General features: G+C 36.4%; 3 protein-coding genes across 4 annotated transcripts; 2 read left to right on the top strand and 1 right to left on the bottom strand.

The window, feature by feature from the left end:
- Window positions 1-5,812: 5,812 nt before the first annotated feature.
- On the top strand, window positions 5,813-6,406 carry LOC149548140 (uncharacterized). Its single transcript, XM_089794231.1, has one exon. The coding sequence runs from the start codon at window positions 5,813-5,815 to the stop codon at window positions 6,404-6,406; it is 594 nt and encodes a 197-aa protein (XP_089650357.1).
- Window positions 6,407-12,273: 5,867 nt separating this feature from the next.
- On the top strand, window positions 12,274-13,734 carry LOC149548139 (uncharacterized). The gene is made up of 3 exons (XM_089794230.1): window positions 12,274-12,504; window positions 12,645-13,044; window positions 13,157-13,734. The coding sequence occupies exons 1-3, from the start codon at window positions 12,274-12,276 to the stop codon at window positions 13,732-13,734; spliced, it is 1,209 nt and encodes a 402-aa protein (XP_089650356.1).
- Window positions 13,735-21,957: 8,223 nt separating this feature from the next.
- Window positions 21,958-24,952, bottom strand: LOC149548138 (protein CLMP1-like). 2 transcript variants are annotated; one of them, XM_089792161.1, is made up of 3 exons: window positions 22,760-24,952; window positions 22,446-22,558; window positions 21,958-22,316 (listed from the first exon to the last, which is right to left on the bottom strand). In XM_089792161.1, the coding sequence occupies exons 1-3, from the start codon at window positions 24,519-24,521 to the stop codon at window positions 22,302-22,304; spliced, it is 1,890 nt and encodes a 629-aa protein (XP_089648287.1). In that variant the 5' UTR covers window positions 24,522-24,952; the 3' UTR covers window positions 21,958-22,301. The 2 variants fall into 2 exon arrangements, with proteins under 2 accessions (XP_089648287.1, XP_089648286.1); XM_089792160.1 differs by having other exon boundaries at window positions 22,237-22,558.
- Window positions 24,953-26,072: the final 1,120 nt, after the last annotated feature.

The following is a 26,072-nucleotide window of genomic DNA, read 5'->3' as shown; positions in this document are numbered from 1 at the left end:
ACCTATAACTGTTATTAGATGATTAGCAGTTGTTGATTTAAATTAGCGATTAATATGTTCTATTTTGAATTACTATAGAATTAATATTTTGGCGAGAATGTTTTACATGGGTGATTGCAGGAGAAGATTGATGAGAGGGGAAGCATTGCTAAATGGGATCATCGGAATGGAATGTTCGTTTGGTTCAGTCAACAGGATTGGCAGGTATGACCTTAGACTTCCTTGGAAGGGATATGATGAGATGTCCACAAGTTATATCATGGGACCCGCATGAGCTATTAAGGAAACAATATAGGAAAAACATAAAATAATCTAATTTAAAATAAAATACATACCTTAAGAGATTGTTTATTAATTTTTATCATATCATTACAATAAACACTTACATATAAACACACAATTATAAAAATGAAATGGCACCAATAAATTATAATAATATAATCTAATGATTGATGAGTAGGAGATAATTTCCACAGCAAGTCAAATTGTGATATTGCTATCAGGCTTTAACTGTGTGATTTTTGAGTCAAACTCATTGACCCATGTTTCATGAGTAGTGATTCAACATGAATCTATCTCTCATGAGAATAAATGGAACACTTAGCACTCATTGGATCTAGGTGATGCTCACAGGGATGAAGCACTAGAACTTCCCAAGAGGTCACCCATCCTAGTACTACTCCAACCTGAGCGCGCTTAACTACAGAGTTTCCTCCATGGTTAAGCCCAAAGCTTGCAACCCCATTTGCAAAACCTTCAAGTGTTGCGCCTTATGAACCATTCATTAGAAAGCCCCTTAAGCTCATCAATTGATATGTAGGAGATAATTTCCATAGCAAGTCAAATTGTGATATTGCTATCAAGCTTTCACTGTGTGGTTTTTGAGTCAAACTCATTGACCCATGTTTCATGAATAGTAATTCAACATGAATCCATCTCTCATGAGAATAAATGGAACACTTAACACTCATTGGATCTGGGTGATGCTCACAGGGGTGAGGGAGGTCACCCATCCCAGTATTACTCTAGCCTGAGCGCGCTTAACTACGAAGTTTCCTCCATGGTTAAACCCAAAGCTTGCAATCCCATTTGCAAAACCTTCACCAAGTGTTGTGCCTTATGAACCATTCATTAAAAAGCCCCTTAAGCTCATCAATTGATAAGTAGGAGATAATTTCCACAGCAAGTCAAATTGTGATATTGCTATCAGGCTTTAACAGTGTGATTTTTGAGTCAAACTCATTGACCCATGTTTCATGAGTAGTGATTCAACATGAATCCATCTCTCATGAGAATAAATGGAACACTTAGCACTCATTGGATCTAGGTGATGCTCACAGGGGTGAAGCACCGGGACTTCCCAGGAGGTCACCCATCCCAATACTACTCCAGCCTAAGCGCACTTAACTACAGAGTTTCCTCCATGGTTAAACCCAAAGCTTGCAACCCCATTTGCAAAACCTTCACCAAGTGTTGTGCCTTATGAACCATTCATTAGAAAGCCCCTTAAGCTCATCAATTGATAAGTAGGAGATAATTTCAACAGCAAGTCAAATTGTGATATTGCTATCAAGCTTTAACTGTGTGATTTTTGAGTCAAACTCATTGACCCATGTTTCATGAGTAGTGATTCAGCATGAATCTATCTCTCATGACAATAAATGGAACACTTAGCACTCATTAGATCTAGGTGGTGCTCATAGGGGTGAAGCAGCGAGACTTCCCGAGAGGTCACCCATCCCAGTACTACTCCAACCTGAGTGCGCTTAACTACGGAGTTAAAGCCTGATAGCAATATCACAATAATTTAATGATGTCACCTCATCAATATACTTATGTGAACGTATATAAGAACATATTATAATAATAAAATAAAACTTATAACTCTTCAATTCCTTTTTCTTCCTTATTTCTTTTCCCTCTTTATTTTCTTCTTTTTCAAATCGAATTAATGTTTTTGAATTCGAATGGACATCTTGGAAACTGATAGAAGCCGAGGAGTCTCGAGTAGCCTTTAAGAAGCCGTGAATCGACCAAGGCAGCATCACTTTTTCCCACGTCCGATACGTTTTTCCATTTCAAGTCGTGAGAATCGTTTCATGCCATGAATCTTCTTTCCCAACCGAGCCATTCATTCAGTTTGCTCAATCAGTGTTGTATAGTTCTTGTCTTACTCCGCCATCATTGAAATCCACAAACCAAGTGTCAAAGCTAGCGAGTGAAACCAAATTGCCAAACAAGAGTTCTAGCCAAGGACGGGAGGAGCCACTTCCCAACAAACTTCAGGCCCAATCTCAGGTCATGATTTTATGCATTTGTATTCATAAATTCCTCTTTCCTAAATATAAGACCGACTGCAGCCAGCTTTTACATTGCTAGGAATGTGAATGGTAAAATATAGGTATTTGTATTTCCTTCCTTTTTGAAGTATAAGTCCGACTGCAATCGGAGATGCAATGCTAGGACTATGAATATTACAATACATGCATTCAAATATCATAAGTCTTCTTTCTTTGACTAGAATTCCGAATGCAGCCAAACATACTTAGTTTAAATACAAATACCTTGATGATGGTCTCTCGCATTTCATAGTCATTGAGATCTTCTTATTTTTATCTCTGTAAATTGTAACATCATTATGAAATCAAATGGTAGCTGTAATGATTATTTGAACCAACATCAATAAACATGTTATAATTTCCGAAACAAAGATCAGAATACTCGGATTCTCTAACACCTAGGATTCACCAACAAAGATGCCATTAAAATGGTGAAGAGGTGTAAATAAAACAGAATGATCATAATCTTTCAGGCACCTAGGATTCACCAGCAAAGAAGCTATTGAAATGGTGAAGAGGTGGAGTTAACCTTCAAGAACCAAGAATGAAAATCAAATATGAATATCTAAGTAATGAAACACTTAATAGCTCATGCTTTTCCCGGTAATGGAATATGTTGTCAAGTCGAGTGGTGGTGATTGGGTCTATGCACCCATCAAAAATCCTTGGCCAAGGTAGTTTATAGGCATATGTGTCATTCTATGATCACTTGATGTCCGTAGACGTCAGTAATATAGGTATAACTGATTGGGCACTCAAAACCACCCGGTAACTCAGATGGTTGGACTGAAGAACATCCCAAGCCCGATCTCGAAGTAGGGAGGGTCATTCTAATATGTTAGGATGTGTGGGGATAAGTATGGTCTGAGGTTGGAAGGTTAAGCCTATGTCAATGCTTCTCGTCTCACCAATGCCAAAGCTTGCACAACCAGATAAAGGATCCTCAGTTATTATTGTATGTTTTTTTTTCGCTTTTTTACTTGTTAATCATTTAGCATGAATATTAGATAGCCTTTTTATTTCAATTAGGGTAGATAATTGCCATCTAAATTTGAATAAGAATATGTATACTTTCAGTTAAGCATGATTTTAGTTAAGGATGATAGTCGTTGCTTTATTTTTCAGCTGGAAATGTTATCAGTTAGGAATGGTTAAACTGTTTACAATGAATATGTTTTTTGTTATATCAATTGAATGAAAATACAGTTGGATTAGTAATAGTCGTTTAACCGAATATTAATACAGTTATTTCCTGAAATCTTTGTCACGTGAAATGGAATCAGTTACTTTGTAATAGTTAGAAGATATAGATCTTAAGATCTCTTTGAATTGGTTATGAAAATTCGTTTGTTACATATGGTATTAGAGCACTGGGTTCAACACTGAACCTAGGGCACATTACCATCTATGTAAACCTAGAGTTCTAGACTAATTGCACAAGATGCAAGTACGTAAAACACCCTGCAAGAAGGCTCAACATCTCATTTTTCCTTATTTAATTAAAGACATGCCTAAATACAACTACACCTATTGCTCCATGCCCCAAGACCACGAAACTCTGAACCAAGCATTACAATGGATGAAGAAAGAAAGAGTCAAATGGACTCCTGCTAGTAAAGCAACATATAGGAACAAGTTCATTCAAAACTGGAACACTCGACAAAGCAACTCTCTTTTACAGTTCCACAAATCCTGGATGGTGTGAGATATGTACCAATCTGAGCTAAAATTAAGTATTGTAAAGCAAGACTGAATATTTTGATGTAAAAATCCTCAATAAAGGAATTTTTTGTAAATAAGTTTTCTCAGTGTAGCAACAAAGTAAGTTAATTTAAAATTTTATTTCATGCGTTTCATGCATTCACAAGCTCTTTATTTTGTGGAAATTACTAAACATGTATGAATTCAATAACTTGAAACAAATTTGTAAAATTAACAGGTGAAACCAATAAACAAATAAAATGAATAGCAACGAGGATGTTGCAGATCAAGGCATAATTCGTGAAAACACTCAATCTTCTAATGACTTGTTACTTCAGATCTTGCAAGAAACGCAACTAAAGTTGGAAAACATGGAAAGAAGAATGAATGAAATGGCAGCCCAAATGGGGCAAAATCGCGAGGAAACTCAATCATCACCTCCTCCTAGAGCAGAGACAGAAGTCTTCGGGCATAACAAGAAAACCTCCTCACCCAAACAATCAGAAAAACAAAAGAAACAAGAAATAGTGGCTGATCTGTCAGCGAATATTAAGAAAATCAAACCACCCAAGTTTTCCGGTTTTGAGTCCGAGGAGGAAGCATAAGCTTGGTTAACTAAAATGGAGCAATATTTTGAAATTAGAAATTTCTCTGAAACCTCAAAAGTAGTTTGGGGAATATACATTTTACTGGAAAAACTGCAACCTGGTGGGAAAACACCAAAGTTGAGCAAAACATTAAAACCACTAAGATCACTTGGGAAAAGTTTGTGACCATTTTTAGGAACCGCTAGCTGCCCCAAACCTTTTATGATCAGAAACTTTTAGACTTCCAAAACTTGAAGCAAGGAGATATGTCAATACATAAGTACTAGGAGAAATTTGCTCGACTGTTAAAGTATGTACCACCATATCAACAAGATACCAATCTGAAAGTGAGAAAATTCATTATGAGTTTTAACAACATAATAGGTGGAGCAGTTGATGTTCTCACTCCTCACACCATGGAGGAAGCTCTAGAGAAGGTTGTTCGGCAAGAGCACAAAATCAAAAAGGATGACTCCATCGAAGACAATAAGAGAAAATCAAGCTATAATTCAAAAGGTGCTGATTTTGGACCCCAGAAAAGATAATTTAAGGACTTCAAGTACAGCAAACCAAAGTCAAAGGGAAATGGGGTTAAGGATGTTAAAAGTAATTTCAATACAAATAAGAATAATAAGAATAATGAGAGGAAGGGACCACTTTATGGATGCTTCACTTGTGGAGGAGATCATTACTCTATTAAATGCCCCAACAAACCTAACGTCAATCAGCCACAACGATCACCTTTTCCACAACAACAACAAGTTTTTCAATAGAGGATTCATGCAACCCTGGATAATAGGCAAGAAAAACAGCAAATAGGCCCTATTGAAACTCCGAGTAAGATTTACGGAAACCCTGTCTCCATTTTAATTGATATTGGAGTTTTTGAATGTTTTATATCACTTAGACTATTAAGTAGGTTTCCAAAAAGATCTAGCTTTATGGCAAAACCATGGACAGTCGAATATGCATACCAGTCAAGGGCTAAGAAAAACAGCAAAAACAGGTTTTCAATAGAGGATTCATGCAACCCTGGATAATAGGCAAGAAAAACAGCAAATAGGCCCTATTGAAACTCCGAGTAAGATTTACGGAAACCCTGTCTCCATTTTAATTGATATTGGAGTTTTTGAATGTTTTATATCACTTAGACTATTAAGTAGGTTTCCAAAAAGATCTAGCTTTATGGCAAAACCATGGACAGTCGAATATGCATACCAGTCAAGGGCTAAGATAGAGCAGTGCCTGTTTGAAGCTCAGGTTGACTTTCCAAATTTTTCAACAAAATTGAACTTGTATGTAGCACCTCTCGGGTCTTACGAAATTATCATCGGCATCAATTGGCTCAGTGAGCATAAGGCCAAGGTGGATTGTCTTGCCAAAATTGTAAATTGTTTGGATGATCGAGGTAGACCAACAAGCATTACAGGAATTAAACATGAAATTAAATCAAAACAAATATCTGCCATGCAACTTAAGAAATATGGAAGGAAGAGCTATGAGATCTTTGCCATTAGGGTTGACAACATGAGAGAATCTAAAAACACCACCTATGGAGATGACTATATCTATGAGGATGGGGAAATCAAAGAGAAGTTAAAGGAATCTTTCGAGGAAAAATACCCCCATCTAAAGAATTATCAAGATGTGTTTCCTGAAGAAATCCTTGGGTTACCTCCTTCCCAAGCCTTTGATTTCATCATAGATTTAATACCAGGAGCAAAACCCATATCTTGGGCACCATATAGGATAATTACCACAGAATTAATGGAGCTATAGATCCAACTACAAGACATGTTAGATAAGAAACTGATCTAACCCAGTGTCTCACCATGGGGAGCCCCAATGTTGTTTGTTAGGAAGAAGGATGGAACCATGAGATTATGCATAGATACAGAATGCTCAATAAAGTTACCATAAAAAACCGGTACCCACTTTCTAGAATAGATGATCTTTTTGACCAAATGAAGGATGCGACAATGTTTTCAAAATTTGATTTAAGGTCAGGTTACCATCAGCTTTGTATAAAGGACGAAGATATACACAAAACTACATTTAGAACTAGGTATGGACATTACGAGTTTACAGTATTGCCATTCGAATTAACCAATTCCCCAGCAGCTTTTATGAACTTAATGAACAACATATTTCAAGACTACCTGGATAAGTTTGTGTTAGTCTTTATAGATGATATTCTAATCTATTCCAAGAACGAGGAAGAACATCAAAGGCATTTAGAAATAGTTTTGCAAAGATTAAGTGAACATAAATTGATTGGAAAATTATCTAAGTGCGCCTTTTATCAAAAGGAAATTCAATATTTAGGGCACATTATATCAGCTCAGGGCATAGCCGTAGATCCATCAAAAATAAAAACAATTAAGGAATGGCCTATACCAAGAAATCTATCAAAAATTACAAGCTTTATGGGATTAGTAGGATTTTATAGAAAATTTGTCGAAAATTTCTCAAGGATAGCTTATCCAATCGCATCGCTTCAGAGGAAAGGAAAGAAATTTATCTAGACAGAAAAATATCAATTAGCCTTTGAGTATTTGAAAGAAAAATTCCACAAAAGCAGTTCGTAGTTATAACAGATGCATCCGGAGCAGGATTAGGAGGTGTGTTAATGCAGGATGAACAGGTCATTGCTTATGAATCTAGGAAACTGAAAAACTATGAACAGAATTACACACCCCATGATCTTGAATTAACAGCTATTGTGCATGCCTTGCAAATGTGGAGACATTACTTAATCGGAAAACCTTTTGAACTTAGATCCGCTCATCACGGTTTGAAATATATTTTCACCCAACCAAATCTAAATGTTAGACAAAGAAGGTGGCTGGAATTTTTAGCAGACTATGAGTTCAACATAAATTATATTAAAGACAAGGAAAACAAAGTGGCAGATGCTCTAAGCAAGAGAAGGCATATCTCTGCAATGGCTACTATAAACTTCAGGTTAAGGGACCAAATTTTACAACATTTAGAACATGATGAGTTTTATGCAAAAATCAGCCTAGCTCTTATTAGGGATCCACAGGATTCTAAGTATTCGGAGTTTAGTTTAGAAGAGGATGGATTACTAAGATATCACGACAAGATCTATGTACCCAACAACCCTGAACTCTGAAGACTGATTTTAGGAGAATTCCATTCAGCCCCATATTTAGGACACCCGGGAGTAACAAAAATGCTATCTAATATAAAACCCCTATATTTTTGGAAAGGGATGAAAAGGCAGATAATAGAGTTTGTCGCAGGTTGTTTAGAATGTCAGAGAGTAAAGGTAGAACATCGATACTCAGCAAGTCTTTTGCACCCTAATGAGGTACCTGAATGGAAATGGCAGATAATTTCCTTGGACTTTGTACAAGGATTACCTATGACACGAAATCGACACAATACCGTTTTGGTTGTAGTTGATAGATTGAAAAAGATTGCTCATTTTATACCTGAGAATTTAATAGATGGAGCACCAGAGATTGCTCATAAATTCATAAAAGAAATTTTCAGATTGCATGGAATTCCAGAGAAAATTATTTCAGATAGGGATGCTAGGATAACTTCTAGATTCTAGCAAACATTATTTTCAGCTTTGGGCACTAAATTAAACATCAACTCAGCCTATCACCCTGAGACAGATGGTCAAACAGAAAGAGTGAATCAAGTATTAGAAGATCTTCTGAGAGTATATTGTATGGACCGACAATACCAGTGGGAAACATACTTACCCTTGGTAGAATTTGCATATAACAATTCTTACTAGTCCACCATTAAAATGGCTCACTTTGAGGCCTTGTATGGCCGTAAATGTAGAACTCCTGTGAGTTGGAATCAATTGGAAGACAGAATCATTATTGGACCTGAAATGCTTAAGGAAATGGAAGAATAGATAATCCAAATCCGTCAAAGATTAAAGGAAGCTAATGACAGACAAAAAAATTATGCTGATGCCAAAAGAACACCGAGAGAATTCTCAATAGGAGAAAAGGTATTACTAAGAGTTAAACCTCAAAAGAGTACCATCAAGTTTGGGAAGAATGCCAAGTTAGCTCTGAGGTATGTGGGACCCTTTGAAATACTGAAAGTTGTGAACCCAGTAGCTTACAGAATTGCTTTACTACCAGCCCTTGCCAAGATGCATGACGTCTTCCATGTGTCATATCTTAAAAAGTACATTACCCACCATGATCATATGATCGATTGGAAATTACTGCAGGTGCAAGAACCAGGGGTGGTAGAGGTAGGACCACTCAGAATACTCGAGGTGCGTAAGCTACACTTACAAAATCGGGAGGTGACTCAATGCAAGGTCCAGTGGGACCAATATGCAAAGGATAATGCCACTTGGGAGGATTATCATGAAATTTATCAAAAATACCCTCATCTTTTCTCTAGAACTGGAAACTGAACATTTCTTTTCTTCCTGTATAAATTGATTAAGTATTGTTTTAAGTTTTGTTGTTATGTTCATCGAGGACGATGAAAAATCTAAGGGGGAGGGTATGTTACATCCCAAATTTTGCCCTAATTTTTAATTTGATCGTAACTATTGGTTTAACGAATTATTTCCTTTCATGATCATGTGAAATGAGTTAGTTATTAATATACGTTGTACTAATTGTTGATGATATGGCCGGTAATGAATTATCCTTTTCATGATCATGTGAAATGAGTTAGTTATTTATATACATTGTACTAACTATTGATGAAATGGTCGGTAACCTATAACTGTTATTAGATGATTAGCAGTTGTTGATTTAAATTAGTGATTAATATGTTCTATTTTGAATTACTATGGAATTAATATTTTGGCGAGAATGTTTCACATGGGTGATTGCAGGAGAAGATTGAAGAGAGGGGAAGCATTGCTAAACAGGATCATTGAAATGGGATGTTCGTTTGGTTCAATCATCAGGATCGGCAAGTATGACCTTAGACTTCTTTGGAAGGGATACGATGACATGTCCATAGGTTACATTATGGGACCCGCATGAGCTATTAAGGAAACAATATAAGAAAAACATAAAATAATCTAATTTAAAATAAAATAGATACCTTAAGAGATTGTTTATTAATTTTTATCATATCATTACAATAAACACTTACATACGAACACATAAATATAAAAATGAAATGGCACCAATAAATTATAATAATATAATCTAATGATGTCATCTCATCAATATACTTATGTGAACGTATATAAAAACATATTATAATAATAAAATAAAAATTATAACTCTTCAACTCCTCCTTTTTCTTCCTTATTTCTTTTCCCTCTTTATTTTCTTCTTTTTCAAATTGAATTAATGTTTTTGAATTGGAATGGACATCTTGGAAACAGATAGAAGCCAAGGAGTCTCCGCTAGCCTTTAAGAAGTCATGAATCGACCAAGGCAGCATCACTTTTTCCCATGTCTGATACATTTTCCCATTTCAAGCTGTGACAATCGTTTCATGCCGTGAGTCTTCTTTCCCAGCCGAACCATTCATTCAATTTGCTCAATCAGTGTTATATTGTTCTCGTCTTACTGTGCCATTGTTGAAATCCGCAAACCAAGTGTCAAAGCTAGCGGGTGAAACCAAATTGCCAAACAAGAGTTCCGGCCAAGGACGGGAGGAGCCACTTCCCGACAAACTTCAGGCCCAATCTCAGGTCATGATTTTATGCATTTGTATTCATAAATGCCTTTCTTTCTTGGTATAAGACCGACTGCAGCTAGCTTTTACATTGCTAGGAATGTGAATAGTAAAATATAGGTATTCGTATTTCCTTCCTTTCTAAAGTATAAGTCCGACTGCAATTGGAGATGCAATGCTAGGATTGTGAATATTACAATACATACATTCAAATATCATAAGTCTTCTTTCTTTGACTAGAATTCCGAATGCAACCAAACATACTTAATTTAAATACAAATACCTTGCTGATGGTCTCTCGCATTTCATAGTGTCATTGACATCTTCTTAGTTTTATCTCTATAAATTGTAACATCATTATGAAATCAAATGGTGGTTGTAATGATTATTTGAACGAACATCAATAAACATGTTATAATTTCCAAAACAAAGATTGGAATACTCATAGATTCTCTAACACCTAGGATTCACTGGCAAAGATGCCACTGAAATGGTGAAGTGGTATAAATAAAACAAAATGATTCTCTAACACCTAGGATTCATCGGCAAAGAAGCCATTGAAATGGTGAAGAGGTGGAGCTAACCTGCAAGAGCCAAGAATGAAAATCAGATATGAATATCTAAGTAATGAAACACTTAATAGCTCATGCTTGTCCCGGTAATGGAATCTGTTGTCAAGTTGAGTGGTGGTGATTGGGTCCATGCACCCATCAGAAATCTTTGGCCAAGGTAGTTTATAGGCATATGTGTCATTCTATGATCACTTGATGTTCGTAGACATCAGTTATATAGGTATAACTGATTGGGCACTCAAAACCACCCGGTAACTCGGATGGCTAGACTAAAGAACATCCCAAGCCCGATCTCGAGGTAGGGAGGGTCATTCTAATATGTTAGGATATGTGGAGATAAGTATGGTCTAAGGTTGGGAGATTAAGCCTATGTCAATGCTTCTCCCCTCACCAATGCCAAAGCTTGCACAACTAGATAAAGGATCCTCCGTTATTACTGTATGTTTTTTTTTCACTCTTTTACTTGTTAATCATTTAGCATGAATATTAGATAGTTTTTTAATTTCAATTAGGGTAGATAATTGTCATCTAAATTTGAATAAGAATATGTATACTTTCAATTAAGCATGATTTTAGTTAAGGAAGATGGTCGTTGCTTTATTTTTCAGCTGAATATGTTATCAGTTAGGAATGGTTAAACTGTTTACAATGAATATGTTTTTCATTATATCAACGGAACATGAAAATACAGTTGGATTAGTAATAGTCGTTTAACTGAAAATTAATACGGTTATTTCCTGAAGTCTTTGTCATGTGAAATGGAATCAATTACTTTGTAATCGTTAGAAGATATAGATCTTAAGATGTCTTTGAATTGGTTATGAAAATTTGTTTGTTACACTTGTTTCTAGCGGAGGTAATTCATCATCCTCTACTTCTTGAAATCTAAAATTTAATATATTATTGAATAACTAAGATTGTTTTTTATTGACTATTGATTCTTAAATAATAATTATTTTATTTTATTTATACTTTTAGGATCCACCATGTTTTGAAGTCTATAGATGCTTCCTCACATGTCAAAAATGCAAAATTCTTATGTGAGGCTACTGAGGAGGTCATAAGAGAGGTGGGGGAAGAGAATGTTGTCCAAGTGGTGACTGATAATGCAGCTAATTATATTGCTACAGGTAAAATTTTAACTTCTAAGTTCTAAAAAAATTATTTTAGTTTTTCATTAAATTTTTAAAATTAAAATTTTTTTAATACATCAAAAAATTTCATTGTTTACTAACTAATTTAAAATTGCTACAGAAAAACTTTTGATGGAGAGACACCCAAGAATCTTTTGGACTCCATGTGCGGTCCATTGCTTCAACCTCATGTTAGAGAATATTGGCATGCTTGAATGGGTGAAATCATGTGTTGCTAAAGCCAAAAAAAATTTGCAAATTCATCTATACTCATGCCTTGGTCCTCAGCATTATGAGGGAATACACGAAGGGAAAGGAGTTGGCTCATCCCGGTATCACAAGATTTGCCTCTAATTTTATCACACTAAAATCCTTGTTGAGTTCAAAGTTAGCTTTGAGGTGCATATTTGTTGTTCCACAATGGAGTTCCCCCTCCTTTGCCACCACCCCTACAGGGATAGATGCCACAAAATGCATTTATGATGAAGAAAGTTTTTGGGAGCCATGTACGGAGATTGTGGAGGTAATTTAAATTTTAAAAGCTTAAGTCTTAAAATTTTATAAATTAACTTATCTCATACATATTTTTGTTTTATTTTCATTGTGCAACTTTGCAAAGTTTCATCATTCACTAAATTGTTTTTTTGTTTAATTGTTTTGTAGATCGCTGAGCCCCTTGTAGCCCTCCTACGAGTTGCTAATGGGGAGAAGCCCTCTATGGGCTACATATATGAGGGCACGGATAGGACCAAGGAGGCTATTAAGGCCAAATATGTAGGAGTTGAGGACAAGTATGGCCCTATTTGGGACATAATTGATAGGAGATGCCAAAATCAGCTTCATAAGCCCATCCATGCAGCAGCTTATTACGTCAATCCAGCATACCCTTTCCGTGAAGATTTCAAGGCAGATGAGGAGGTTCTTAGTGGCCTATACACTGTGATATCGAAGATGGTCACTAATGCCATAGATATATTGCTTGAGATGGATGCCTATAATAATGCATCAGGGCCCATTTTTTCAAGTCAAATTTACAAAGCAAGTCGTACAAAATTGCAGCTAGGTAAAAATTGCAGCTTAAGCCTTATACAATCTAGTTTCTAAATTTATAGCTTTAAAGTTCAAATTTTGAAATGAGACTAATATTTTTTTCTTTTCCTTTTTTCAAAATTCAGATAGATGGTGGCAAATGTTTGGGCCTTCAACCAAAAAACTTCAGCAAATTGCCATCCGCATAATGAGCCAACCAAGCAGTGCTTCTGGATGTGAGCGCAACTGGTGCATGTTCGAGCACATCCACTCGAAGAGGCATAACAGATTGTCTGTAGAGAAAATGAATAAGCTAGTCTTTGTGTATTACAACCTACGCATTAGGATCAGGGAGATTTTGGATAGTGACACCTCTCCGATTACTCTAGAGGAGGTTGCTCCAAAATCTGAATGGATCACTGAGGCTACTAATCTTGTCTTTGATGATGAGGACCTAGAGTGGGTTGATGAGGCAAACAGAGAGGCTAAGGTCATGGTTATAGTAGCAGTGGACCAGAGAGCTCCAGTTGTTCCTAGTGGCACCTCACTGGCACTGGCAAAGCTAGAGACTACAGTTGATTCTAGAGGCACCTCACAAGCTGATGCTATGGCTAATCAGTCATCCAGGACCTACCTTAGATGCCTTACTAAGAGGCATTTTATAGATTATAATGAGCCTGAGGTCGAGATTGGGGATGAGGATGATGATGACAATGAGGACTAGGAGCCATAGCTATAGTCTTGTTTTAACATTTTGTTTAACTTAACATATGATCAAAATTTGGAAAATTTGATGATGACTATTGATGTGTTGGATTTCATATACATTTTAATAGATTTCATACACATTTTAATGGGTTTCATGGATTTATCATTTTATATATCTATGTTTTACTTTTATAATATTTCCTTCAGCTACTGTTTAGTATTTAGCAATTTACCTTTTGTAGTATTGTACTTATGTAATCGATGTATGTTTAACTTTTAAGTATGTGCATTATAATCAAATTACCTTCTATTTAATGATGTTATTGTGTTTTTAAGCTTTATTCAATAATGGGTACATGGAATGTTCTTTAAATCCTAAAAAAATTCAAAATTTTGAGGTTTTTTCACTTTGCCAAGTCACTGCTGAGTCACTGGCAAGTCCAAGCCGGGTCACAAGTCAAGTTACCCTTGCCGAGTTTGAGTTAGGTTTGAGCCACGTTACTTTGGAACTGACACACACAAACTCAAGAACGAAAACCAAAGACAACTTCAAAACACAAAATCTTCGATCTGTCAAATCATGGAACCACTAGCAATCCTAAAGGGTACTCAAATGTCCAAATTGCATTCTCCGAAAACAACAGAGATGTCTCCTGTTTTTCACGCGAGAGAATAACACCTGACAGTCTCGCGCAAGGAAGTACCTCTTCGCACGAGAAAGTACACTAAGCCATGCGAGGAAACACCATCTTGCACGAGGACATGCTTGGCCCAGCAGCCAAAACACCCAAACTGGTATGGGATTTCGCGCGAGGAAACCCAACACACCATGCGAACATTTTCATTCTCGTACAAGAAAGTACAATTTCAAGCGAGGATACAAATTAGCAAACCAGAAAACATAAAGGTAAAAAGATAGGAAATAAATCTCCTCCACACCAAGGAGCACCGGATCCATGTAGATCGAGGAACGAACACTCGAGTGCATAAAAAACAAGATGCCATGAAACAAGAAAGAGGAACATCTATCCATCTAAACCATAGCAGGAAAAGAACGTACTGAAAGCATCATCACAATGTACAGAAGCAACATCGCAATGCACTAAAATAACAAACTAAGTACGCGGTTCCTCCCAACCGTTAATAGCGTCATAAGACCATCATGGATCCTAGAAATCCCCCGTGCGTAACATCCCAAACTACCGACCAGATTGTCGATGCTATCTTATGAGGACATCACTACTAAATGTACAACAACATAAGAATAAGGAAATCTAACATGCTAAAAGTCAAGCATTAGATAATCCAATAAATCAACCACATCATCTATCATATGCTAACATCATACAAATAGAAAACCTAACATGGTAACCCAATAAGCAATAGATACACCAACGAAGCAATTCACATCATCTAATCATATGCTAAACATCATAATAAGGAAATGTGTCAAATAAACTAACATCATCTAAACATGATATTCAATTATTCCAATGAAAGCATAAATCACAAGAAAGCATACTCCAAAAGCCTAAGTATCAAGTGGAAACATCCAGCAACGGTTGCACTAGGACAATAGACCGTCTCTGTACACTGGTCCCTAGCAGTAGTATAGGTAGCTACGCCTCCCAACCATGTGGAAACCCGTAGGTCCACTCTCGTCGTGCTGATGGAGATAATGATCCAACCATAAACACACATAAAGCAAACATCCATGGCTAACACTCACGCCAGACAGTATAATGACTGAAACCAAGAACATAGACAATCCATAAACTACAGGTCCTGGTCAGACACTCAATAGGCTACTAGGTAGGGGCTGACATCATGGAGAGTTGCTTAGCATCGACAAGCCCAAGCTAGTATTGGCAGCTCAGACTTTCCAATAGAAAGAGCACATCCTAAACCTTTTTATTATCTTAAGTTTTATTACTAACACATTTTATTTAGTTATCACTTAATTTAAACTTCCTCTGCCAACCTATGGCACTATGATCGCCAAGCTGCAAGATAGAATCCCCCTCCATATGCTACCCTACCCTACCCATGCTCATCCAACGATGACTTCTTGTAAGCATGCATATTCCCAACCCAACCCCAATGATCATAACTCCTGGAAGTACGACTAAAGATCAGGCCTCATAAGTCACCCGACAAATGCATGTGCACATGCTCATGTGTGGCGCACCACCATCATGAAGATCATAACACAAGGACTGGATGAGAACACAAGCAAAATATCACTCAACCGAAAACAAGCTTGGGAGGACGGATTCTACACGAATCCCAATAAACAATAAAATAATACATCATGAGCTCACTCAATCTGGGAGTATGGATTCTACACAACTCTCAATGATGTAGCAAGACCAAACATCATGAACTCACTCAACCGGCCTCCATCCAAGAGTATGAATTCTACACGAATCCCAATGATGCAGCAAGACCAAACATCTTGAACTCACTCAACCGGTCTCAATCCGAGAGTATGGACTATACGAATCCTAGTGTCCATGAAACAATAACAAGAGTTCAAAACAAACAATAGCACCATGTATAAAATCACCCAACTGAACACAAAGTCGGGAGTACGAATGTGGCATTCATCCCAATGCAACATAAAAAGTGCAATAATGGTCTAACTGACATCTTACGGATAATCCAAGTCCACGACCAACATCATGCCAAGAAAATTCGAGAAAACTGGGTAGCATGCAAACCGAACCGAAAAACCTCAAAACTCAAAAAATTTGAAATTAAAACCCATTTCGTCTGAGGGCACAAAAACCACAAATATCAAATAAAATCTAGGTTTGGAGTCCATATGCAAAAACGGCCAGCATAACGTTGCAAAACCCCAAACCCTCAACCTAAAAAACAAGGAAATGCTCATACCCGCCCAACCGGGTAGAGCTAGCATACAAAAACGGAGGGGAACACTAGTTCTCAGCCTCCTAAGTCCTAACAAACGTCTACCAAAAACAGAAGCAGAAACGGAGCCAAAATAATAAAACAAGGGAGCCCTACTTCACAGCCAAAAGGGGCAAAACGGGAATTTGAACCATAAAATAAAAATCCCGCATAAGTAGCCAAAAATCGCGGCAATCCAAGGTCTCCCTGAGCTAGATCTAATGAGATCAGCCTCACAACGATCTCATGTCCGTAGCTCCAACAACAAACAGAACAGTAAATCCTCATGAAGAAGATTTTGGGTTTTACTCTCAAACTTTTTAATTCAAAAGTGAGAAGTAAGGAATTAAATTCCTTTTTCAATACTCATTCACTTTTCGAGTGAATAATCGATTAGGGCAAATAACTAGCCAACCTAGTTCAACCTCGAATCGACCCAAACAAAAACAGGCTTTTCCTAGAAATAGGAATTCATCTATGGCAAAGTTGCCAAAAATTAAATTCAATAAAATTAAAAGCCCGAAAACCCCAAAAACACAGAATTTCCTTAACAACCTTCAATATAATGCGAACCTCTAAATGCACAGACACGCTCACAGGTCTATCACATAATGCAAATGAATTTGGATTTAATAATCACTGAAAGGATTAATTAAACAATTAAAATTAGGATGCGTCGACCATACAGGGATGACATTGGTAAAATATGAATGGTTGAACCACTAACTCCATGTGCCACTACCATAGATATAAATCCTGCACACTAAAATACATGATCAAGTGCAATTGCATATAATAACATAGCCAAAGCAATAAATGCATTAAATACTTAATTGAACCATTTATTCAAATACACAAAATAATCCATTTACATCACTCACGTTTGCATATAGCATAATGAAGCCAGAATGAAGTAAATAACCATAGCATTAAATCCATCACATAACATAATCAAAGATATATCCAAAAACCGGATAACCAGATATCATCATAAAACACACTGCCATCTCAAAATGGCATCATTGTGCAATATGATCAACTGAGCAGCATAGTAGTCTAACATCTATGATACTGAAATCAAGTATAATACCTAACCCTCATATCATGATCCCTTCCCAAGGAGAGATCAACAAAGTTGCATCTATTGGAATGACTTACAAAAGTCAAATGGGAGAGGCACTACATGGCTGAAGTAGCCAGTGCTCTCTAGCAAGATTTATGTGAGATGAGAATTGTGCCGTGCTGATTGACAATTATTAGGTTTTAAAAAAGCTTACAAAGAATTGTTGGTATGGCATGTAGTTGCCAAAATAAGGGGTATTGGACTTGTTGATGGCAAAAGTATCATCATCTTACTAGCGACCTAAGTTACCAATCCAAGTTCGGGTTCAAGTTCAGGTTTGAAGAACCGATTTGCTAGTGCAACAAAATTTTGAAATGTGATTTAGGTTTGTTTGGGTTCTTTAGTACAAAAACATGTAAGCCAAGAAGAATGAATTAAGATGAGAATGTCACATAGTATCATAATAACAACAAAAACACTATAAACTTGTAATCATAACATCATATCTATTATCAACACCAAAATATTAAAATAATATCGAGTCCAAATATCATTGTTTTGTCTTTCAACAATTAAAACTTTATACAAGTTTTAATCATCTAATGGATTATCTAAATCTTCATCTTCTTCTCATCATCAAAGGCATTAGTTGATTCACAAATAGTGCCAATGTCAATGGGATCAGCTGCACTAATGACTTTCTGCTTTTTAAGTTGTTGAATCCTTGTTACTTTTTCATTGTGGAGAGAGCTTGTTAGTTTTTAATTAACATCCTACTTGAAAAATGTTATACAAGTAGTTTACAACTCCCTTCACTTATTGAAGATGTTGTTTCATGTTTAAAATATCATTTATCTCGATATAAAGTTTCCAATTAATCGGACAGGGGTCATTATCAGCACTTGGACATAAAAATTTCACGGAAGATATATCAAGTGCTAGTTTTATTTGATGTGATAAATATCTGAACTTAAGCAAATAATGTTTTGTAATGTTAAAGATCTTTATTAAAATTTTGTAATAATCATATTTTGCATTAAATTATAGAATGTATCTCAATGGAATTGTACTTGGTTCGCACTCGGCCTGCTTGGGTCTGCCCTGGCTTGACCATGGTTCTACATAGGTTTGGCCTAGAGGAACCAACTTGCTTGGGTTCCAACCCAAGTGGAACCCAAAAGGGAACCGAAACCAGAACCAATAACTGGTTTGAAATTCGTTTGGTTCGAAGGGTTGGGGGGAGAACTGGGTAACTAAGCTGGCGACTAGTAAGGTGAGACTATTGTTTCATCCTTGGACTATAGCATTTAAACAAAGCTATTGACAAGTCCTTTTGTTTCAGTGTTGTGTTTTTCTTCTTTTAAATAGATTATTTTTGGCTGAACCATAGCCATCCCGATAATGACCAAAACATCCCCTAAAAGAAAAATATGCCCAAGCGATATTTTCAAAAATGAATGCAAATCAGGGATGGTTGGGGAAAATTTCTGACCCAACAACAGGATCTAAAAATGAGGGAGATGCATCCATGGGATACACAAGTATCTATGATCATTTCTATCACATGACATTGAGTCTCAGTGGATGATGCACAATCAAAACATCAAGGCAGTAACCCAAAGCCATTCCAAGATGCATGTTTTCTAGGGATACTCAATCTATAAAAAAAATGTGATCAGTCATGTTGTCGATTGCTTCTAAGTGGTCAAAGAGTTGGTTTTAGTAGTCTTAAACAAAATTGGGCCTAGTGCACCCAATAATGCAAAATTATAATAATACACGTGTCCAATATGTTAATGGCTCAGTTCATGCCTTTAGGTGATTGCATATGATTAAAAATAAAAATCCAACTCTCAATTGAATCTATCTCAAGTCTAAATAATTGCAAGCAAAAGTTGAAAATATTCAAGTAAAACTCTTTTCAAAGCCGACTAACTTGCAAGGAAAGTACGATTGAAAATCTATGCACCCTCCAAATTGTCATTAAGTACAACATATCATGATCATTGGTAGACAAAGCCATTGAAATCCAGTCAGAGAAGGATTATGTTGGTGAAATACAGGGACTCGCATCTCCTCCCAAACCTCGAAGTACCCTTCTCTGAGATATCCCAGCACCGGGTACTCCAAGTACCCCCACCTCCGCCATTCCGCAACCACGCCGCCGCCCAATTTTACTGTGTTGCATATTCAATGGTTCTAGATCATGTTGCAATTTTGCTATGTTTGAGTATTTTAGTTTGGTATGTTATACCGAAACATCATTTCATAACTAGCATTTCAAGTTTTATATGTATAGTATACAAAACCCCTCCTTGCCTGGCCGTCCCCTTGCCGCCGTCCCCCCAGCGTCCCAAAATTGAGGCCCATTGTCCCCCATCCCAGAAACTCATCCTGACGTACCCCAGTGTTGGTGTTACACTGATTATGTTTCGGAGATGAATGTAGTTCAAAGACATTAAATTTTCAATCTGTAATATTGAAGGTCATTCTTCTGGAGTAACCTGTGTAACAATTTTTCTCATCAATCAATTACAGAAATATTAAATATTCCATAGCGTTGTAGATAGCTTTTATGGAATAACCCTATGAAAAAATATTGTCATCATTCAAAGACATTAAATCTCTACAGTCCAATTGTTTAATGTTTTCAACTTTTCTAGATTTAACTGAAACATTTTTTATGAGAAAAATTGTTACACAGTTTAATCCAGAAAAACATACAGATAAATTAGTTATCCTTTTCTCCTCTGCAGATAAAATAGTTATCTTTTTCCCCTCATACAGATAAATTAGTCATCTTTTTCCCCTAATACAGTATCAGGATTTGATGTCATCTGATGCACCATGAAGCTGATCCAAGAACTTGTCAATGATAGATTTTTCGATATGCTTTTTCTTCTACACATATTTTATCTTTTTTACCAGAAAATTATGTCGGGAAACTGTAGACACTTAAGATTGTTCTGCACAAGTAGGAGAAAGTGGTTGAAATCATCGAGGCTGATTCCCAGGCTTGAAGCATTCTGACTACAACACCACAAGATTAACTCAATTGACAATACAAACCTCAAATATAGGTAGGGAACCTACAAATTCTTTCCTGGGGAAAGATTCTTCTTTTGGGCACTGAAGTTTAGATGTATATGATTTTATGTAAAAGATACTGAGACATTTGAGATCCCCTCAAACATCAATGAAGCAATGATGGCCGTAAGTGATTCTCATGTTTAAAAGATGTTGTAATGACTTTACTGATCTCCCTATAGGCTCTCGACAGGTCAAAGGCAAAAACTGTAATTAATTGTTTTTGTCCCTTGATTGGGTATGTTTGCGTTGCTCTCTAATCCTGTATAATACCAATTCACTGTCTTCAAATATTTTAGTTGAGGGGATCGGATTCTATGCTTTTCTTAAATGTTCCTCCACCGCAATAAGATGTGCATTTTTTTTACCATTCTTCTTCTGTTTTGATTATAATGGTGCCTTCTACATGTGTAAATGGAAGAGACCTTACTATCACATGAAAATTTCAAGGAAAAACAATCTTCAAATTCTTTTGATCCAATGTCAATTATAAATCGGCTGCCAATATATCTTCATGGCACAAAACATCTCATTTATCTGATATTTCATCATCCATCTGATGTTTTAAATTCTGTCACGCCAAATAAAATTTTATTGTCAAATTGTACTCATCTTTGTCAGTGTTCATCGAAATCATATATTTTCATTAATAAACAATGTCTATGAATTATTTTATCCGTATAAATGGAAGAGACCTTTCTATCACATGAAAATTTCAAGGAAAAACAAATTTCAAATTCTTTTGAACGTTTATTGATTATTTATTGGCTGCTAATATAACTTCTTGGCACCAACACATCTGATTTATCGGTTATTGCATCATCCAACTGGTGTTTTACGTTCTGCTATTCAAAATAAATTTATATATTATCAAATTGTACTCATCCTCGTTAGTCGTTCATTGAAATCATATATTTTCAATGATGAATCCAGTTGAATGTTTTGAAATATTCAACTGGGTTCAGCATATCATAAGATAATTTTTATCACCATATTCAAATTTGAAAGTTTCCTCACCTAAATATGTACATAACAAATATTAAAATTTAGTTAACTGTAAAAATTCATGCATACTCCGTTGCTAGCAGCTCTAGTGAATTTTATAGCTAAACTTGGGTTATGGCTCAGAAGCCCATTCTCCAATGTGAACAGAAATCTGACGAAAAGACGACAACCTCATTGGAACAAAAAATATTTCATTGCTGAAAAGAAATTGCTTTTGCATCTACATTAACAATGATTGAAAAGATCACTCCACTGTAAGGGACCGTGACTGAAAAAAATAGCTTTTGCATCTAAAATTACAAGACATGTTTGAGCATTCTTTATGATAAGTGTAAGGGATCATTACATGTTGCATATCCCAAATTCAACAAAAAATGGAGAGGAAGGAGGGTATAACATTTTGGCTTACTATAGAGACGCATTTTCGATTCTCGCCCACTTCAATAATTCAAATTTCCACAAAGCCAAGTGAATCTACTCAAACCAGGCTAAACAATAGATATATCTTGCATACAACTTCACAACTCGTTGACCTAACGGAGACACATAAATAGCCTGAAATCAATTAAAACCATTTACAATGAATGACATGGGTATTGATATCAACCCATTTCATGCCACATAGACGGTACGTGTTCCAGTATTTGATGCAATCTCGGTACCTTTCTCCAGAACAGAGGCTCTATTCTAAATGAAGTCTTCTTATTAAGCAACCTTTTGGCCTCGCACATCTCGTTCCATGCACGGACTATCTCATCGATCTTGAAACCTAACCCTGTAAAATATTTTTCATCAATTCATGAATAAATCTTGTAGCACGTCTGTAGTATCTCAAAAACTGTCCACTAAAAAACCATTAAAAAAAAATTAAGGTCCTCAGTGAAATTGAAGATGACTTCTCAATGGCGAGAACTGTTTCAAATTTCAAATTTGCTTTTTTAACGGATTAAGTTTTCAATGAAGTTTATTTCATTACCTTCTTGATTGATTGCATTGGATGAATGGTTCTTCAGCAGTACAGCAATGTCTGTTGGAGATGTTCCCGCATACCTAAACTTCTCGACGGCAGCTTCCAAATGTTCTTCCCACATCGGCAATCCCAGTTTGAACTCAACATCCGAATGATCAAAAAGCATGTTCCCCCAGAATCGATTGATCTCAGACCTCATTTCAGTAGCGCTTTCTGCAGCATCATCAGCAGACAGCACCTCCTCCTTGAAGCCATTAGAGTAGCTAACTTTTTTTGAAAATTCTATGCTTGGAAGAGGATTCTTTAAGGCCTGCAGATGCTGCTCTTCCGATCTCTCCCACATTTCAATGCCCGTCTGCATATTCTCCTCTGCGATACTGAAAAGATGTAGTGTTTCTGAAGCGTCCCACTCCTCTAACTCAATATTAGTAGCAAGAGCCAGGGAGCAACCGAGTCTGGCACTCTCGTAATGCTGTCGCGCCAGTGCAAGGAGGCCTTCATAGAAGTCTGGCTTTATCTTCAAAGCTTCCTCATATTTCTGTCCTGCTTTAGTATATTCCCCCTGGGCCCAATCATACGCAGCTTGCAGTTGAGTCATTACCTCTTCCTTCGAAGAATTTTCTTCCAGATGAATCTTCTTCGTTGCCGTGCACATGTGGACATTACCCCAATTAAACAAGGACACAGCTGCAATCTCCTGAAATTTGCTTGCCGCCATCGCAAACAAACGTAGCGCATCTTCACTTGTTGCCGTCTCTCCCAAAGCCTCTGAACAGAATTCCATGCCCATTATTTGCAAATCGATATGTGCTTCTGGGTCTATACCCAGATGTGTCCTAAACAACTGCGCAAATTCATGAATCCACTTATCCAATTCCACTTCACTGCTTGAAATGCTCCCTTTAATTCCATGCCCGTTCATCTTCACCCTATCTCCTTTGCAATAGTTCGCGTCCTCAAACAGGGGCTCCTGAATTGGGTCAACCTCAACCACATACAACCTCAAGTATTCAGATGAATCCCCAACCTTTTCAGCCAATCTAAGTTCTTGGGTACTTGTAATAGTGACAAGATCACCCTCTGAATCCTTGTATTTGATTAGAACGGCCCTAGAATTTGGGTACCTCTCTCTCACTATTTCTCTCAACTCCGAAAGCCTGCAATTTAATGGCATCTGTGCAAGCCTGATATCATCTTGATATATCAACTTCACTGCTCTACTTTCAACCTCCTCCGATGCTGCTGCCTCTTCATCTTTGTCTTCTTCTCTTTTTCCCTCCCCTTCTTTAACCCTTGTTGTCAGCCTCTGGGCGATGTCCAGAGCATCCATATCATTGGGTTCTGCCTGGAGAATAGCTTCCACATCCTGCAAAGCCATATCTACCTTCCCCAAACCTTCATAGGCCTTGGCCCTTCTCAAACGAGCCTTTTTATAATGAGGGCTAGTAGCCAAAGCCAAACTACACTCCTCAACAACGCCCTCATAGTCCACAGGCTCTATGTTCATCAAACAAACTGCTCTATTGCTATGCAAAAAAGCACTCTCGCTGTGGTCAGAAGGCACAAGCTTGAGAGCCTTGGCATATAGCTCCATGGCTTCCGCAAACCTCTTGTTCTGAAAATATCCATTGCCCTGGTTTTTCAAATCTTGAGCTTTTTTTATAGAAACTGATGTTCCATCACCCTCTCGCTTGCCTGCCGCCGAGCTTCCCCTCCTAACTGGTCGTGTGCTTGCACTTTTCTTCTTCTTTCCTCCTGACCTCCCCATTTCTGGATTACCAATGTCGAAAAATATACAGAGACCCTTTATCCCACAACCAAAAGGGCGCGGCCTCACAAAACGATTGGATTCAAACCACCCAAATATAATATCGGATTCAAACTACCCACACATCGTATTGAGGTATAAAACCCAAAATGGGTCGTCTTGACTCCTCACTTAGGACAACAATAACAATAACAATGGCGGCCAGTGCTTCTCACGCCTGGAAGGCAAGGAAGAAGCCAAAAAGCCGTTGATTTTCCTGTGTCTCTGTTGTGATTATATCAAAACAAATTGTCGTTCGATTTTCTCGTAATACTGGTCTTAATTGTCTGGCTGGAATTTTTAACGCATTATTCCTGTCCTAAATCTCCTTCTCGCCAGGAGAATATTCCTCAGATCTCAAGAATGAAACACGTGGAGATACACTATGAAGTTAATGCCGTTTTCCTCTTAAACTCCAAGATCTATGGGAATGAGAAATGACAGTTGTTGGATGAATGTGAGTCTCGTGACGCAAGTATGGAGGTCGTCCCACCACCGTTGCTTCAATATGACGGAGGCCGTTTACTTCCAACTTAAGAATCCTCCTGCCTAGCATTGCAAGCAATTGCAACTGCATCAAATCTAACTTGTAAATGGATAACCATGGTTTCTTCATCTTTTACGTCGTTTGCTTCTCTACACTTTTTAAAAATCCAGTCATCATTGAAAAAGAATGTGGTGCTACTAACGAGTCTCATATTTAAATTTTTTTATGGAAAGCATAAGGAATAGTAATTTTTTAAAGGAAAATACTATCAAATTCGGAAGCTTTCACGTTGTTAATTAATGGATTGTGGAAAAATAATGAGTTTAAATTTGAACGAATATTGATATTATTAATATATTTGTTTTTATAATAATTTTATATGAATTTAACTTATATTAATTTTACTTAAATCATGAATCTAATTGTTGGAAAATAATGTCTCTCAAATCTTTTTTTTTTTGGTTCAAATATTTTTTTTGGGAACAAAAATTTAATATAAATATATAATATTACAAAAGAAAGTTGATTTGAATTTTTAAACTTTGATACATTATATATTAAATTACTTCCAAATACCAAACTATTTCATTATTTTTGCTATGATTTTTATATAAAGTTTGAAGTTTCATACTTATATTAATATATCTATTATTTTATTCTAATTATTAATTCATAAAAATATTGAACAAAAAGTCTTAACTTTCTACAATTCTACATCTATATGGTTGCCACCTTCTTTTAGTGACAATTTATCAATTAAAAAATTATTATTTAATAAACACTTTATTTAAAAAGTACATAAAATTATATAATAATTATTTCTATTATATTTTTTATTTCTTTTGATTGTTTAGAAGTACACACATTCTAGAGGTGTTTCTTTTCATTAAATTGTAAGGTTTCTATGTAGATTAAGGTTCACAAAAATAGAAGTCTTAAGAATGATTACTTTCGATGTATTATTGATATAAGTATATAAGTTAATAACAATTGTAACATAATATGGTAAACATTTTATGATTTTT

This window comes from Cupressus sempervirens, chromosome 7, assembly GCF_028749045.1.
Source record: "Cupressus sempervirens isolate cs-2001-9-10 chromosome 7, ASM2874904v1, whole genome shotgun sequence".
In the NCBI taxonomy this organism is placed as follows: domain Eukaryota; kingdom Viridiplantae; phylum Streptophyta; class Pinopsida; order Cupressales; family Cupressaceae; genus Cupressus; species Cupressus sempervirens.
The sequence above is the reverse complement of the archived record's forward strand: the minus strand, read 5'-3'. Positions and strand labels throughout refer to the sequence as shown.